This window comes from Rhynchophorus ferrugineus, unplaced genomic scaffold (genome assembly GCF_030347505.1).
Source record: "Rhynchophorus ferrugineus isolate W39M unplaced genomic scaffold, kcgeb_rfMv2 rfM11, whole genome shotgun sequence".
NCBI lineage: Eukaryota > Metazoa > Arthropoda > Insecta > Coleoptera > Curculionidae > Rhynchophorus > Rhynchophorus ferrugineus.
In genome coordinates this window covers 21,490,676-21,508,891 of record NW_027472590.1, presented here as the reverse complement: position 1 = coordinate 21,508,891, position 18,216 = coordinate 21,490,676, and the positions used below count along the sequence as shown (strand labels likewise).

General features: G+C 29.8%; 1 protein-coding gene across 1 annotated transcript; it reads left to right on the top strand.

Moving 5' to 3' along the window:
* Positions 1–7,497: 7,497 nt before the first annotated feature.
* Positions 7,498–17,831, top strand: LOC143204483 (uncharacterized). The gene is made up of 5 exons (XM_076417029.1): positions 7,498–7,600; positions 7,670–7,799; positions 12,783–13,062; positions 13,347–13,543; positions 17,807–17,831. The coding sequence occupies exons 1-5, from the start codon at positions 7,498–7,500 to the stop codon at positions 17,829–17,831; spliced, it is 735 nt and encodes a 244-aa protein (XP_076273144.1).
* Positions 17,832–18,216: the final 385 nt, after the last annotated feature.

The window sequence follows — 18,216 nt, the reverse complement described above, 5'->3', positions numbered from 1 at the left end:
TTTAATTAGAAATCTAACTTGAATGTAGATGAGTTTCTTATCCAAGCTTTTTTGCTGTTGATTGGAGGAACCTATTCTTGAAGATTCCTCTCCAGTCCTAATAAATGTTCTTTAATTACAGTTAAGTTCAGCTTAGCTTCTCATACTGTACATGATGATGTACATGTTGCTATTTGCAGCTATTTAAGGGATGTAGAACATCCCTTCATGCACTATTAGATAATATAGAATTTAGGTGGCGTAAATATAACCCGCGAAGGGGTTTAGTAGAACGTCCAGACATTGCTTTTAAAAGAATACAATCTTTAAAACATAACAAAATCAAGAAAGAATTATTATATCAGTTTGTATATTTAGATGAGACAAGGATCATAACATTTATTAATTATTCATTGCAGGCATATAGTTCTTCATGCTGGAAACAGCAATGGTTTTTTTCCTGGTGCAGAATTAGCGTTCCTCTATGTCCAAGGATGACTACTATGGACAAGTGAGACATGACATGTTTTTGCGGTGGTTTGAAAATCAGCTTTTAAATAATTTGGAGGAAGCAAGAGTTATTATTATAAGTTATGGACAATGCACCATATCATAGTACATTGGCGTGGAAGATTCCAACAACTGCATCAACAAAGGCTGCAATTAAGCCACAGGGTATTACGTCTTCATCCCCATCACTGCATATTTAATCCAACTGAGCTGATATGGGGTGCTGCAAAGAATTATTACAATAGACATTCAGATCGAGAAGTATAATCAAATCAGAACTATCTGGATTTACGGAAAGAAGCATTGTCGACAGTTCAGTGTGGATGATATCGGTCAGACACATTAAAGAAGAAATTGACAAATCGTGGGCAACTTTTGATAGATTGGAAATAAACAGCTTAGCTCCTCACTTGAGTAGTGATTCTAAAAGTGGTAGTCATTGAATAAAACTTTATGAATGTTGGTTTATGATTCAATGCTGACAATTACCAAGACATGGCGATGAAAGAGCAAACAACTAAAGGTCAGACAACTTTAATTGTAGGAAAGTGTATTATAATGTGTGAAAGCTTTATGTGCATGTGTTGTATTGTTCAGAATATACTTGAACGTTCCGTTAAAATGTATGAAGAGAGAAATATTATTTACTGTCTTGCAGATATGGCAAATGCATTAAGGAAAATGCAGTGATTAAATCTAGTTATATCAATATATATATATAGGTAGGAACGGAACAAACTAAGGATAAATACAGTAATATCAAAATGATCTTACAAAAAACATCGTATCGAAGGAAACAAAAAAAAAACTAAGCGTAAAAGATAACGGCCCTCTATTGAAAGTAAAATACATTACTCAGCTATACAGTTGTTAATTAGGTGGATTGAGCCTTCGGGGGATATACGTAGAAAACGTTCCTAGAACCCTACTTATACTAGTGTGCAAAAAAGGTTAATTTTAAGAATATTAAAACACCTCTAACCCATAAATTATTGCGGCTGTACAATTAATTGTAGTTTTAAGTTCTGCGATAATATATGCATTAGATGTACTATAATGTTAAAATAAATTATATTATATAACATTTTTGTCTCATTATTTTATTTAGATTAGAATTTTGTTATATGTCAAAGTCAAAATGTACTAAAACTCATGGTTTTTGCGGCAACATTGCAACGGTTTGACGTCATGAGTTCAAATTATGTGGGATCACTGCTGTTTTGAATTGACTATATATACACTAAATAATTTAATTTTGAATACTAATATGACTACTATGATGTTGACAATTCTAAATGAAAAATCGTTATTTCATATAGAGAAATGAAAAAACATTCGAATTTAGCAGTTATGTTAGATTGTTTAATTTTTTAACAATATATATTGTTTATCAAAATATGTGCACCTATTTTTTTATAGTACAGTATTTTATACCTTTCTGCAAATCTATTGTATTCCTTATCGTTATTCTTTATTAAATATTGCTGGTTATATATGAATGAATATATTTTCTGTTAAGTTTTTTTACATTTGGGATATATTTTGTATATTGAATTATAGATTATTATTTCAGTATATATTTGTTGAAACCGTCTGCCTGAAAGTTGGTTATATTTAATTCAATTTTGGTATAACGTTTTAAACAAAATTAGTTTATCTTCCAAAATAAGTTTTCTCCTAATCAGCGAACGAAATATAAACTAAAGTACATTGCAGCTCTTACGTAATATGACTCGTATCAAATATATTAGCAATTTTGTTCCACTTTACAGGCCACATTTGCGCAATATGCCTGCATCTGGGAAATTGTTATAAACGCATTTTTGAAATTCAGAATTTAATAATGTTATCTTATTGCAAAATGGTAAGTTTCTCACGAAAAGTTCTACTATGGAGTACACCTTTGTTGTTCAGTTAAGTTTTAGTTTATATGAGGACTTTTGTTATAGTTTGAGATTTAACTTGAATAATTTTCTTTTATGTATTTGAATCAGTTTTCGGAGTGCTTTTGCCAACTGACTCAGTGGCCTACGATATCTGTTGAAACTATTCTTCAGTCCTTGAAGATTTTTTTCTTTACCACTTCTTCTTGATAAAAGTAATAAGCACATAAATTTTTTCTACATAAGTACATATAAATATTAGTCAATGTGTCAAGAAACATAGAACATGTATCATAAAAGTAAGATTGATTGAACATGCAACTTTAGGAAGGCGAGTTTCAATGATGAGTGTTTTGCGGCTGACGCTCAGGCTCTCAAGTATTTATATTTTGGTGAGGTACCGTTAGTAAAAAGAAGCCTCGTCAATAGTTTCAAAGCTTCAGGTATGGTAACAATTCGAAAAGGATGATGATGGTGATAAATCATATGTTGGCAAATTTATAGTGTCTATGGGTATGCTAAATAAATGAGGAACTGCGGTATTTATTACGCATTGTTCCTTCCGAATTGTTTCAATATATGCCACTTGTTCTAAGTGAGTATCACTTCTATTGCCAATGAAATCATATTTTATTCTTAAATACTCTTAATGATATTTTTTTTTCTTGAAAAATTATCTTTAACGTATATCGAACACAATTTTTTTGTCTCATTAAGATATTTTTATATAGATATAACCGATAATATGGAAAATAATGAATATTTTCTTGTTTACACAAATATTTCTATGATTCTAAACCGCTTTGTTGTTTTTTTTGAGGTGGTCTACATTTAAATATCTACCCCTAATGATATTTAAAATCGGCTACAATGTATTTTTCATCATTATGTGTATATTTCTTACTTTCTTTGATTTGTTTTGTTATAAGAAAAGTATAATAACAAAGCTGTATTAGTATATATATAAATCTCCTATAATTTTTTTATACCGTACTTTATATTTTATGTTTTTATTGTTATTTTTACATCTCTTAAATGTCATATTATTTTTATGTCAGTTAATATACAGTTTGAATTTAAATGTATTTTTTTATATTGCTAAATAGGATAACAAATATGTATGTAAATATAGTGAAAGCTTTCGGCTAATAGTCATGAATGTTTTTTGGTATACTGTTACCTCTGAATAACACACACTTCTAAAAATTTTCTTGAAGATATAAATGACCACTATCAACATGCTAGCTAGTCATAAACTTGTGAAAACTGAAGATACATAAATGTTATATGTAAATTCAAGTGTCACTTTCAACTATTTTGATACTATATGCAACACGTTTGTTTTTCCAAAAAAATATTATTTTAATAGTCGATTACTAGTAATCTTTGCTTAATTTGACACCACGTGATTTATATTTATTCAAAATATTAATTTTTTCTCTAATGAATTTCACTTTTTCAATATCATATATATACTATATAAAATTAATTTTAATTATCTTTTAAAATCGTTATAAATAATTAATAAAAAAGATTTAAAATATGTCTAATATATTTATGAAAACTAATTATGATTAAAAACAATTATGTAATGGGTGAAGTGTAATATATGTATAATATTTGAATAGTTATAATATCTATATATTAATCAGCTTAAGGAAGATGTGAGCACAGTGAAATTTGATACGGTCAAAGCTGATATAGAGCGAAAAAATTTTAGGCTTTATTAAAGTTTTTGTGTAATATGTACCACAAATAAGTAAATGCCAATGCGCCTAAATCATGAAACCAGGAAAAGTCATCAGATTGGTGACACAACATATTTAAACAAATATTCTAGTTTCTATTTTCATTGGACCTGAACGATCCGCTGCCTGCTCTAACTCTTATACGGTAGATTATTCGCTGTTTCTCTTGTACGTAAATCGACTATGAACGTGTAATTTTGCGTTGTGATGTAAATCTGACTGCGCTATACCGCAAGATGCAGGCAAGCAATTTTAAATCTGATGACACTTCCCTACATTTATCTGTATGAAATGATTTAAATTAACTTTAAGCAGTATTGTAATACAATACAATAAATTATACATTTACTGGTAGGAAAATATATAAAAATAAAACATTACAGCTATACTTTTAAGTATTAAATAGTGGAATAAATAAGTAATAAATAAATGAAGTAATCCAAATATGCGGATAAAATGAAAGTAACTTCATAATATCTGTAGATGGAATATCTGGGATAAATATAATATTAACAGTTAATTGGTAAATATTTACAACCGCTGATAATTATCAAAATTCTTAACGATTAATGCAAAAAAATGTGTTACCATATTACTATTTATTTTTTGAAAATTCTTTAAAATATTATATTTACGGGTTATAAACCGGCAAACGCTGTTTTAAAGCTTTGTTTTGATACATTTGAAGTCGCCGCGGTTGTTATTGAAAATATTTTTTGCGCCTTGCAGCTGCACATTACTACGAACACGGTCACTAAAATATTTCGAAAAATAAAAAACAATATAATCTTAAATTTGCCAAAAAGGAATCTTGTTTATGCGAAACAGGTGATGAATCAAGATCAATCTAGGTCTTTCAGAGATCAAACATACGAAATGTATAAAACAGTAAGTAGTTTTTTCAATCTAAACATAATATAATACATTTATTTCAGAGAAAATTGTTAGTCTGGAAGGTACCCACAAAAATCCAAAAGATATACAGCTATTTGAGAGGTGTGGAACATCTGTTCATACATTGTTGGATAATATAGGATATAAGTGGTGTAAAAATAACCCACGAAGGGGTTTAATGGGGTTCAATTTAATTTAATTTAATTTAATATATTAATATATAACAAAATCAAGAAGAATATTTTAGAATGTTACATTGGGTTGCTCATGGCCAGATGATAATAAATATAGTGTAAAGACAACAAAGGTTCGTGGATAAAGATAAACATTGGAATAACTATCGACTAGGTTTTGTTAGTGATAATATTTATTCATTGCAGACATATAGTTCTTCATGTTGGAAACAGGAATGGTTTTATATTTGGTACAGAATTAGTATTTGTCTAAGTCCAAAGGTGAGTACCATAAAGAAATGAACCATAACTTGTCTTTGTAGTAGTTTGAAAATCAGCTTTTAATGAACTTCTTAAGAGGAACCATCAGTTATTGTTATGCACAATGCAGAATATCTACCATATATATAGTATATTGGTGGAGAAAAGCCCAACAAGTTCATTAACAAAGGCTGCAATTAAGGAATGGCTTAAAGTACATAAAATATGTTTCGAGGAAATCATGTTAAAGAATGAATTATTTCAAATTATTACTCGGTAAATATAAATGAATTTTTAATTGCATTTATAATATAATTAGAGTAACGTAATTTACTTCTTGAGAAATAAACTTGAGAAAAGATACATAGTAGATCAGATTACTGAATGTTATGACCGCAGAGTCTTCCTCTCTATCATTGCATTTTTAATCCAATTGAGTTGATATGGGGTATTGCAAAGAATTATTACAATTCATATTCAGGTCGATTAGGATATTCAAACCAGAACTGTCTGGATTTATGGAAAGAGGCATTGTCGAAAATAACACCTTCGGTTTGTATGAGCTCGATCAGACACATTGAAGAAGAAGTTGACAAATGGTAGAATCTCCAGCAAGTTTTTAATAGTTTGGAAATAAACAGCTTGGTTTTTAACTTAACTAGTATTTTTGAAAGTGACAGTGATTGAATAAAACTTTATGAATGTTGGTTTATGATTCAATGCTGACGATTACCAAGATAAGGTGATGAAAGAAGAAACCACTAAAGGTCTGTATACAATTAATATACTTTAATTGTAGGGAATTGTATTATAGAGTGTGAAAGCTTTATGAGCATGTGTGTTATTTTTCAGAATATACATGAACGCTTGGTTAACATGTATGGGTAGAGAAATAAGACTAACTGTTTTGCAGATATGGCAAATGCATTAAAGAGAATGCAGTGATTAAATGTAGTTTTACCAGGAAAGGTGTGTACAGATAGCAACAGGACAAACTAAAGAGAAATATAGTAATATCATAATGATTTTGCATACATTGCATCGAAAGAAACAAGAATTAAGCGTAAAACATAAATATGCTCTCTAATGAAAATAAGATACAGTACTCAGATATACAATTGATAATTAAGTGGATTAGGCCTTCGGAGGATACCATTACATACAAAAACGCGTCTAGAACCCTACCAATACTATTGGAGAAAAGAGCTCAATGTATATATAATAAAACAACTCTAACCTATAAATTATAGTGGCTGTAAAATTAATTGTAGCTTTAAGTTCTTCGATAATAAATGCAATTGATGTACTATAATGTTAAAATAAATTATGTTTAATATAATATTTTTTCAATTATTTTATTTATATTAATATAATGTCAGAGCCTAAATGTTCTAAAACTCAGAGTAGCTGCGGCAACATTGCGACGTTTTGTCAACAGTCCCGTGTCACTGCTATTTTGAATTGACTATATACTTCTATTTGATTCTGTGAAGTTGTTACAATGTTTTACTACTTTTATTTATTTAAACTTATTATAAATACTTTATTGATTATTGAAATTTAATGAAATTGAATTTAAATAAATGTCAAAGTTTAGCGAGTGTTAGATCTTGGGGTGCATATATTTTTATATGTCCTAAAATACAGATATTTACTACATTAATCTAAAATATCAAATATATTTCTAGTTTTATATGGAAAATATTCTGAAAATCATACTCTTTATTACGATAGAATTGTGGTTAAATTTCGATCATAGGGCGATCTTTGAAGAAATTTATACTTTCACATATTTGTATAATAGGCTTAAGTAGTAATATAGTTTCAATCCCAAATGTATTCAAGATCCGTAACGTAATCAGATGCATCACGGTCTCTCATATTTGGGAATTTCTTGTTTGCTGTATAGCGATAACTATGTTTCACAAAATATATAATAATTCCAATAATTGCATACATAACATAGGTATCATAGATCTGTGCATTGTGAAAATATTTATTGTAAATTAGTTTAAAAGTTATATCTGTGCTATACGAAACCAGTATAAAATGCACTATGCTATCAACTATAACATCAATCACTTACCAGAGTGTCTTAATCACGAAGCCACATGTTTGTGGCGGAAGGCAGAGCGGACTTCCTTCCTCACTGGTGTGACGCGAACAACTGACTGTCGAAGCGTCGGGGTGTCTTAACGTCGTTGTCTATCCCGCGGGATAGCCAGCGGCGCCAGCGGCGCCAGCGTGATCCTACCCCCTCCTCCCGTTCGGAATAATTCCCTTCGATTGGCTTACCTGCCGCCAGGCCACTGTGGATTGGAAGATAAAATTTTAATAATTAAACTCTACGGGTATATCCCAGTTACAGTCTTTAAATTGTGCTATCTAATTATTGTGCCCAAACACTGTATTGATGCACACATTTCAGAATACTGCACCAATTTAATTTTAATGTGCCGCTCAGTTTTCTGTACAGAAATTCGTAGCTATTTGAATGTCATATTGATCTGAAACTATAAACCCTTATTTAAAACAAAATTTTAGAAATTCAACTGGCCATTTAACTTAATTTTAGTTCATTGTTTAGTTTTGTATCTTTAAAAACTATATTTAAGTTGTAATTTAGGATATTTATCAATAAATTTATTTTATATAATTAGTTCTAAATAAATATTAGGCCTATACATTAACTTTAAAAGATTTTTGATTAATGTAAAGCTTTCTGGCAAATTCCGTTTCGTGAAAATGATATATCGAACCATTTTTGTTATTTTCATAAGACTTAAAACGCTGTACAGACAAGTCCACACATATGTCGGACCAAGTAGTAATCAGAAGGAGTAAGGTCTGGTTAATACGCCGGGTGTAGTACCACATTCTATTATGGAAACATTAATCCAAATATGTTTTCACCGGTTTTGCAACGTGTGGTCGAGAACAGATATCCCGTCCGAATATTTGCTTTTTACTTGTATGGCGGCAATGAAACTAATACTACAAGCTGATCACAATAAAACCTGCTTTGTGATTTTTTCTAGGTATGTTCATATAACCGAACATCTTTTAAAATATAAAAAAAATTGGGGCCCTATTAGTAGCACTATCTATTGCTCTGGTTATGAATTTTATTAATTCTCGAATCGACATAAACATACACAAAAATTTCATCAAAATCGGTTCGGCAGTTTAGGGAGAGTTGAGTGACATAACACAGACTAAAGAATTATGTACAAAAAGAAATAAAATGAAAAAACAATCATAGTGTGAAAAATTATGAAAATGGTATTACCATGCTTTTGTAACTTTTAATACAAATTAAATATATTTATTAAAATATATTTAAACTACATAACTAATAGAATTAGTCTAAATTTGGTTCGTTGAAAGCAGGATATCTAAGATACAAACTAAGTTATATGAGATATTATATTTTATCATTTTACTACACTATAATAAATAAAATACATATTGAAATGAAAGAAGGTCGCCTAATTCGGTTGTTAATAATTATTGGCAAGATATACTATATTGACTTATTGACTGTGTAACATACAAAACATTTGTTTGGATATAAAAGCTTATACATATAATTTTTTAAACAAACCTTTTCATAAATAAAGCTGAATAAGCTGCGACAGTTTGTACTTTGGTAATATGTTATTGATAACCTTATAAACTTTTTATATATTAAAGCATATCGTAGTATGATAAATTATGAAAATGGTGCTACCTTGTTTCGGCCACTATTAAAATAAATTAATGATATTTATAAAATTATATTTAGATTCTAAAATTATTAAATATAATTTATGTATTCGTTGAAAATAGTATATCTCAAGATATAAACTAAGTTATATGATATAAACCTTTTAACATTTTACTACACCATAATAAATAAAATACATATTTAAAAAAACCAAGGACGCTTAATTGGGTTGTTAATAATTATTTTCAAAATATACAATTTTGACTCATTGACCATATAACATACAATATATTTATTTGGCCAGAAATACATGCCACGTTTTTTTTTTAATAAACGTTTACATAAATAAAGCTGAATAAGCTGCGACAGTTTGTACGCTGGTAATATGTTGTTGATAACTTTATAAAGTTTTTATATATTAAAGCATATCGTAGTATGATAAATTATGAAAATGGTGCTACCATGCTTCGGCCACCATCAAAATAAATTAATGATATTTATAAAAATATATTTTGATTCCAAAACTATTAAAAATAATTTATGTATTCCCTGAAAATAGTATATCTCAGGATATAAACTAAGTTATATGATATACTACATTTTTTCATTTAACTACACTATAATAAATAAAATATATATTTAAAAGAACCAAGGACGCTTTATTCGGTTGTTAATAACTATTTTCAAAATATACAATATTGACTCATTGACCCTTGAACTTACAAACTTACAAAATATTTATTTGGCCAGAAATACATGTCACGTTTTTTTTTAAATAAACGTTTACATAAATAAAGCTGGATAGGCTGCGACAGTTTGTACTTTGGTAATATGTGATTGATATTATTATAAACATTTTATGTATTAATGCATTTCGTAGTCCGATAAATTATGAAAATGGTAATACCATGTTTGGGCAATTTTTTAAAACAAATTAATGATATTTAAGAAATATATATGGATTCCATAACTAATAAAAATATTTTAAAGCTTATTCGTTGAAAGCAAAACAGCTAGAATATAAATTAAGCTATATGAAATACTGTATTTTATTATTTTACTACACTATAAGTAAGAAATAAAGTACATTTTTAAATGTTACAAGGTTGCTTAATACGGCTGTTAATAATTATTGGCAAGCTATTCTTGACTTGACTTATTGACCATGTATCATACAAAATATTTGTTTGAGCAGAAAAGCATGCCACGTATTATTTTTTTAAAATAAACCTTTACATAAATAAAGCTGGATAAGATGGGACAGTCTGTACTTTGGTAATATGTTATTGATAATATTATAAAAAATATATGTATTAATTCATATCGTAGTAAATAGTAATACTATGTTTTGGCAATTGTTAAAACAAATTAATGATATTTAAAAATATATTTAGACTCCATAACTAATAAAAATAATTTAAAGTTTATTCGTTGAAAGCAGGATATCTAGGACACAAACTAAGTTATATGAGATATTATATTTTATAATTTTACTACACTATAATAAATAAAGTAGATATTTATATGAAACAGGTTTGTTTACTGTGTTGTTAATAATTATTGGCAAGATATACTATATTGGCTCATTGACCGTATAACATAAGAACTATTTGTTTGGCTACGAAAATGTCTCATTTTTTTTAAAATAAACGTTTACATAAATAAAGATGGATAAGCTGGGACTGCTTGTACTTTGGTAATATGTTATAGATAATCTTATACTCATTTTATATATTAAAGCATATCGTAGTATACTAAATTATGAAAATGCTATTACCATGCTCAGTATTTTATCATTTTACTGCACTATAGGAAATTATTATTAATACTAATTATAAATAATAATTGAATTGTTAATAATTATTGCTAATATATGCTATAGTAACATATTGACAGTATAGAAAATGAAGCATTTGTTTGACGAAGACAGAATATTACAAATTATTATTTTTTAAATTATAACGATTAATGAAATAAAGCTGGTGGAGCTGGGAGAGCTTAATTTTGGTAAAATGTCATCGATAACTTTATACACTTTATATAGAAAAACATATCATAGATTACTTTAGTAGTTTATATTATATATATACCGGCTTACCGAAAATTTGGCCTTCTTTCCCGAGAAAAACGGAAACACCGAGATGCTTGAAAGTTGGCGGGGCTTATACGAAATTTTTAGTTCTAAAATTTTTTGCAATATGACCTATAATTAAATAAATTCCAATAAAGCCCTTAACTTCTATTTTGAAACACAATGCAAAGTTAAAGCAGTAGATTATATAATCTGTAATAGCGAGGTTCCAGAATATTACACAAAATGATAGTTAGAAACAAACAAATTTACTGACAGGAAACAATATTACAGCTACTCCTTTAAGGATTAAATAGTGAAATAAATAAGTAAAGAACGATACCATTTTATTTAAAAATGTAGGTAAAGAAATTATTCTTTTATCAAATAATCCCGGTTTTTTATTAAATTTATTGTTTTTCAATATATATTTTAGGTCAAAAATATGTATAAAAGATAAAAATTATATTAATACATACACGAAGTAATGAAAATATGTAGATTAAGTGAAACTAACCAAATAATTTGCCTAGATCGAGCACATGGATAAAATTGAAGAAATTATGAATTATAAACAGTAATTTGGTAAATATAAACCGCTGATAAATATTAAGATGTTTAACGTTTAGTGCAATAAATATGTAACTATATGACAATTTATTCTTTGAACCTTTTATCAATTATTTTAGTTCTTTACATATAGACTAAAGCTTTAGTAGTAACAGTTAAAGTAGAAAATGGTTCATGTAATAAATATAAATATATTACATAATTTCCAAATTGTAAATTGTCTAATTTTGTTCATTAATTTTATAATTAATATACAAATATATATTACTTTATTTAATATTCCATGTTTATTATGTTTATTCCACGTTTCCATAAATGTACATTTAAATAATCTTATATATAAAAATGAATCGCAAAATATGTTCCTAAGCGCATAACTCAACAACGCCTGGACCAATTTGGCCAAATCTTTTTTTAAAATGTTCGTTGAAGTTCAGGGATGGTTTTTACGGCGAGAAAAATTAGAATTATTGCTGGAAAAACCCTAAAAATAGCCCTTTTTGTTTGAATTTGTTTCGTGTATCAGTTGACAATTCATCTGTCATCTGTCAAAAGTCATCTGTAACAGACAACTTTTTTTTTTTAAATTTGATATGACTTGAACTCAAATCCTTTTAATCCGTACGAATTGTTTTATTTATTTAAAATTTTTTATTTGTTTAAAATTTAATTCAAATTTTAAATAAATAAAACAATTTGTACGGCTTAAAAGGATTTGAGTTCAAGTCATATCAAATTTAAAAAAAAAAGTTGTCTGTTACAGATGACTTTTGACAGATGACAGATGAATTGTCAAGTGATACACGAAACAAATTCGTATATCGTGTTTTGTGCAGAGTGTTTAGTTAGTTAGTGTTTGTTTAGTTCGTGATTAGTGAAAAAATAATTTATATTTGATTCGCGTGAAGCGCGAGCGCGACATTCAACTAATAATCGCGCAAGTTTGAATCCAGCTGCTTTCAGTTACGATGTGTCAATTGACTACAGTAACTACCAATGTGTTGTTATTGGTTCTATGAACTTGGTTTGCTCACACTGTAAGGCATTAAAATACAAAAACGAAGCCAATGGATTGTGTTGCGCAAATGGTAAAGTGAAATTGATACAATTGGATCCACCACCAGAACCATTGTACTCATTGGTTTCAGGAATAGGAACAGATTCTATACACTTTTTGACACATATTCAACAATATAACAATTGCTTTCAAATGACTTCATTTGGGGCAACAAATGCAGTTCGGGAAAATTTTATGCCAACTTTCAAGGTATGTATTATAGCAGTTACTCATAATTATTTTAGCGAACAAAATTTTCTGTCACCAAAGTTAAGATGTGTTACTAATCTTCAATTTCTTAATCATTACGAAATATATCACTTAGTCATCATATTATATGGTGATTCAGTTTCAGTGACACTTTTATTATATTTTATATTTGATAGATATTAGTTAAAACTAAATATATACTTTTTAAGATCAAATATTATTTAAGTTTGATCATTGACAATCCATTAATTTATACCACACCATAATATTTTTTTTATTTACAGATACAAGGGCAAATATATCACAGAGCAGGTTCACTGTTACCAGTGTCAGATAGCGACAACAAATTCCTGCAAATTTATTTTATGGGCAATTCACCACAAGAAATTGATCTGCGTTGTGCACATAACAATTTAGTAAAAAGGTCTATTGTAGAACAATTACAAACTTTATTTCATCAACACAATCAATTGATTATATTGTTTAAAACTGCCCTGGATCTGATGCCATCCGATAATCATAAAATTGTAATCAGAGCTGATAAAACACCTGCAGGTCAACATACAAGACGTTTTAATGCACCAACTATTGATGAAGTTGCTATCGTTGTAGTTGGAGAAAACTTGGAATCCCGTGATATTGTTTTACATCGTCGGAATTTTCAATTACAACCTATAAAGGAAACACACCGCTCATATGATGCACTGCAATATCCCATTATATTTTGGCAAGGTGAAGATGGCTACGATTTATCCATAAAAATGATAAATCCCATTACAGGTAACTAAAATATTAGTTTAGCTATGGCGATAATATCTCAGTCACTATATTATGTATTTTAATTTTATATTTGAATGTTATTAAAACAAAATCTGTTTACAGGTTCTGAAACCAACAAAAAAGTCAGTTCAATGAACTATTATTCATACCGCCTAATGATTCGGGAAAATGCAGATAATCGCATATTGAAATGTCGGCGATTATATCACAAATATGTTGATGACATGTATGTTAAAATTGAAACGGAGAGATTAACATTCATCAGGTTGAATCAAACCAAACTCCGATCTGAAGAGTATATTCTCCTTCGAGATGCGATTAATACTGATGGAAATGCACAGAATGTCGGTCGGATGACTATTCTTCCAGCAACATACATCGGAAGCCCTCGGCATATGCACGAATATGCTCAAGATGCCATGTCGTATGTTCGTCATTATGGTACAGCAGATTTGTTCATCACATTTACATGCAATCCGCAATGGATAGAAATTAAGCAGGAGTTATTACCTGGGAAATCATCCATTGATCGTCATGATATTACAGCCAGAGTCTTTAGACAAAAGTTGAAATCTTTAATGAATTTCATCGTAAAACATAATGTGTTTGGTGAGACACGCTGCTGGATGTATTCTGTGGAGTGGCAGAAACGAGGATTGCCACATGCACACATTTTGATTTGGTTGGTTGAAAAGATAAGGCCAAATGAAGTTGATGCAGTGATATCAGCTGAAATCCCTAATGTACAAGTAGATCCTGGATTGCATGAGGTAGTTATCAAAAACATGATACATGGTCCCTGTGGAACTCTTAATCAAAATTCACCGTGTATGATGGATGGTAAATGTTCAAAACGATATCCACGGACATTAATATCGGAAACAATTACTGGTAATGACGGTTATCCATTGTATCGTCGCAGATCGACAGCAGACAATGGAAAATCAACAATTGTCAAATTAAATCAACAAGATATTGAAATAGATAATCGTTGGATTGTTCCATATTCACCCATTTTATCAAAGACATTCAAAGCACACATCAACGTTGAATCTTGCCATTCAGTGAAATCGATTAAATACATTTGCAAATATGTAAGCAAAGGGAGTGATATGGCTGTGATTGAAATTGGTGCAGAGAATTCTAATGATGAAGTTACCCAATACCAAATGGGCCGCTATGTCAGTAGTAATGAAGCAGTTTGGCGAATATTTTCTTTTCCTATTCATGAGAGACACCCTTCTGTTGTTCACTTAGCTGTGCATTTAGAAAATGGACAAAGAGTGTATTTTACAGCACAGAACGCAGTACAAAGAGCTGCTCAGCCACCATCTACTACATTAACCAGTTTTTTTGAGACATGCCAAAACGATGATTTCGCACAAACATTGCTATATTCTGAAATGCCAAAATATTATACCTGGAATCAATCCTCAAGGAGATTTATACGACGGAAACAAGGAAAACCAGTTCCAGGATATACAGATGTATATTCCACCGATGCGATTGGCCGGATTTATTCAGTACATCCAAGCAATGATGAATGTTTTTATTTACGACTGCTATTAGTCAATGTACGTGGCCCAACATCATTCCAACAGTTACGAACTGTTGATGGTGAATTGTGTGGATCCTACAGAGAAGCCTGTCAACGTTTGCAATTGCTTGAAAATGACGCTCATTGGGATCAAACTCTCAATGATGCTGTAATATCATCACACACTCATCAAATACGAACATTGTTTTCTATAATCATATCTACATGCTTCCCATCAAACCCAATTGATTTGTGGATGAAGTACAAAGATTATATGTGTGATGATATTTTGTATCAAATACGGAATAGAATGGGAAATCCAAATATACAAATCAGTGAAGAAATTTACAATGAAGCATTGATTTCAATTGAGGACATGTGCTTGATAATGTCAAACAAACTATTAATTCAATTAGGCCTGACCGCACCCAATCGTCCAATGCATGACGCTTTTAACCAAGAGTTGCATCGAGAAAGACTGTATGATCTCAACGCTTTGAAAGAATAAATTCAAACAAATCTTCCACTGTTAAATGAACAACAGAAGTATATATTTGAAACCCTTATGAAAGTAACAAATGATGAAACTGGAGGGATTTATTTCTTAGATGCACCTGGTGGTACAGGAAAAACTTTTTTTATTTCATTAATATTAGCAACAATTCGCTCACAAAATAAAATTGCACTTGCACTCGCTTCGTCGGGAATCGCAGCAACTTTGCTTGAAGGTGGTCGAACAGCCCATTCAGCACTAAAATTGCCATTAAATATGCAAAGCAATGAAACTCCAACCTGCAACGTTTCGAAGAACTCTGCAATGGCAAAGGTTTTGCAGCAATGTAAATTGATTGTTTGGGATGAATGCACGATGGCACATAAAAAATCTTTGGAGGCTTTAGACAGAACCTTAAAAGATCTACGTAGCAATAATAACCGATTTGGTGGTGCAATGATTTTATTAGCAGGAGATTTTCGTCAAACATTGCCAGTGATTCCACGATCAACGCCAGCTGATGAACTCAATGCATGTCTAAAGTCCTCCAATTTGTGGAAACATGTTAAAGTACTTCATTTAAGCAAGAATATGCGTGTCGAGTTGCAAAATGACCAATCTGGAAACATATTCTCTAAACAACTCATTGACATTGGTAATGGCAAATTTCCTATAGACATGTTGACGGCTTGCTTTTGCTATGACTATAAACAAGTCCCAGGGGCAATCATTAAGTGTTTGTGGTATTAATCTAGAAAACCCATGTTTCTCACATGGTCAATTGTATGTTGCCTGTTCCCGTGTTGGAAAACCATCAGATTTGTTTATCTATGCGCCAGGTAATCAAACAAAAAACATCGTATACCACAAAGCAATATAATGATAATAATAATAATAATTATGATTCACATGATTAACAATAAAGCGATTACTTACTTTTCAATCCTTATATATGTTTTATTTAATTATTTTTTATTCACAACGCCCTATCACCAGGGTGATGGTTCTGTTCAGGAGAATTTTTTAAAATACGTAGGCACAAAAACTGCCACATTACAAATCTTTTTGACAGGACGAAGTCTGTCGGGTCAGCTAGTATATGAATATAGTTAATATAGTATAATAATAGACAATAGTATTTAATAATAATATTTTAATAGGCAGACATTTGTTATTGTAATTAATGTTATATATCTAATATGTTTCTGATATTATATTGAAAATAATGTTAAAATAAATTTTGATAATATAAACATATAATTTTTACGCAATACAACCACAGGGCCATCACTAGAAATCAATAAAATGTATTTGATTAAAATAGGGTTGCTTAATACAGTTTTTAAATGTAATATTATTTAAATAAATTGTAGATACTATAAATGTATTTGCCTATGAAGGATTATCACAAATTATTTTGTCATTATATTTTAAAAGAAACATACTGAAATAAGGTTGAGGAAACTGGAATATATTATGTTTTGGTAAACTTTTATTGATAACTGTATAACCATTTTGTATACAAAGAGCATATCATAATATGATAAATTATGAAAATGTTAATAAATCGGACACCTTGTGAGAAAAAAATTAAACATTTTACTCAGTTATTCACCTAAATAGTCATAAAGCACTTTTTTACTGTACATTCGAACAAAGCATAGACATACGTCCTCCGAATATCCGTTTTGTATACAAACCACAAATCAGCGAGCGCTTATCTGGGAAAGACATCAGTTTAGTACAAAAACCTTTTTCCCCGTCCGACAACGGTGATGACATTTTCCAAGGTATTGTATCACTTACACGGTTCCAAGCGGGTTTACATATCGATTAACATGGCAAAACCAACGGTACAATGATTACGTCATCTTGGAAAATGTTTCTTCCGAGAAAGCTCACGATTAGGCGCCGTTAATTTCCCCTCGTTTTAGAAAACCGACTGACAGCAACAAGTAGGCTGCGGCGTTATTGTGTCGACGCGCTTTTGTTTCGCTCCTAGGCTCCCCCGATAAAATTGTTCTCTTGCGAAGTTTATTCACCGAAATATTGTATTTAAATAGCGAATTTTCGCCGACATTGGGGATGTTTTAAAACGCCCGGAGTAGAAATCGTTATTTTTGCTTTATAGTCAGATCGTAAAATATATTATGTTTATCTATTTGAATAAAAACAAGTTATATTATTTTCAAAATAACACTCAATAAATGAAATTTTAATTTTATACACACATATTCGGTTCAACACTGCTCTATTTTTTAAAACATTTATTGGTAGAACAATAGGACTTTACTTATAATAGTTTTGAAATTTGACAGTTAATTCTTAACCTCTTTACGTAGAG

Excerpts from the sequence above, each read along its gene's own strand:
- LOC143204483 (XM_076417029.1), top strand. The coding sequence starts at position 7,498 with ATGCACTATGCTATCAACTATAACATCAATCACTTACCAGAGTGTCTT. Across the intron at positions 7,601-7,669 it reads GCGGACTTCCTTCCTCACTG|CCAGCGGCGCCAGCGGCGCC; the intron begins GTGTGACGCGAA and ends CCCGCGGGATAG. Across the intron at positions 13,544-17,806 it reads CACAATCAATTGATTATATT|AAAACCGACTGACAGCAACA; the intron begins GTTTAAAACTGC and ends CCCTCGTTTTAG.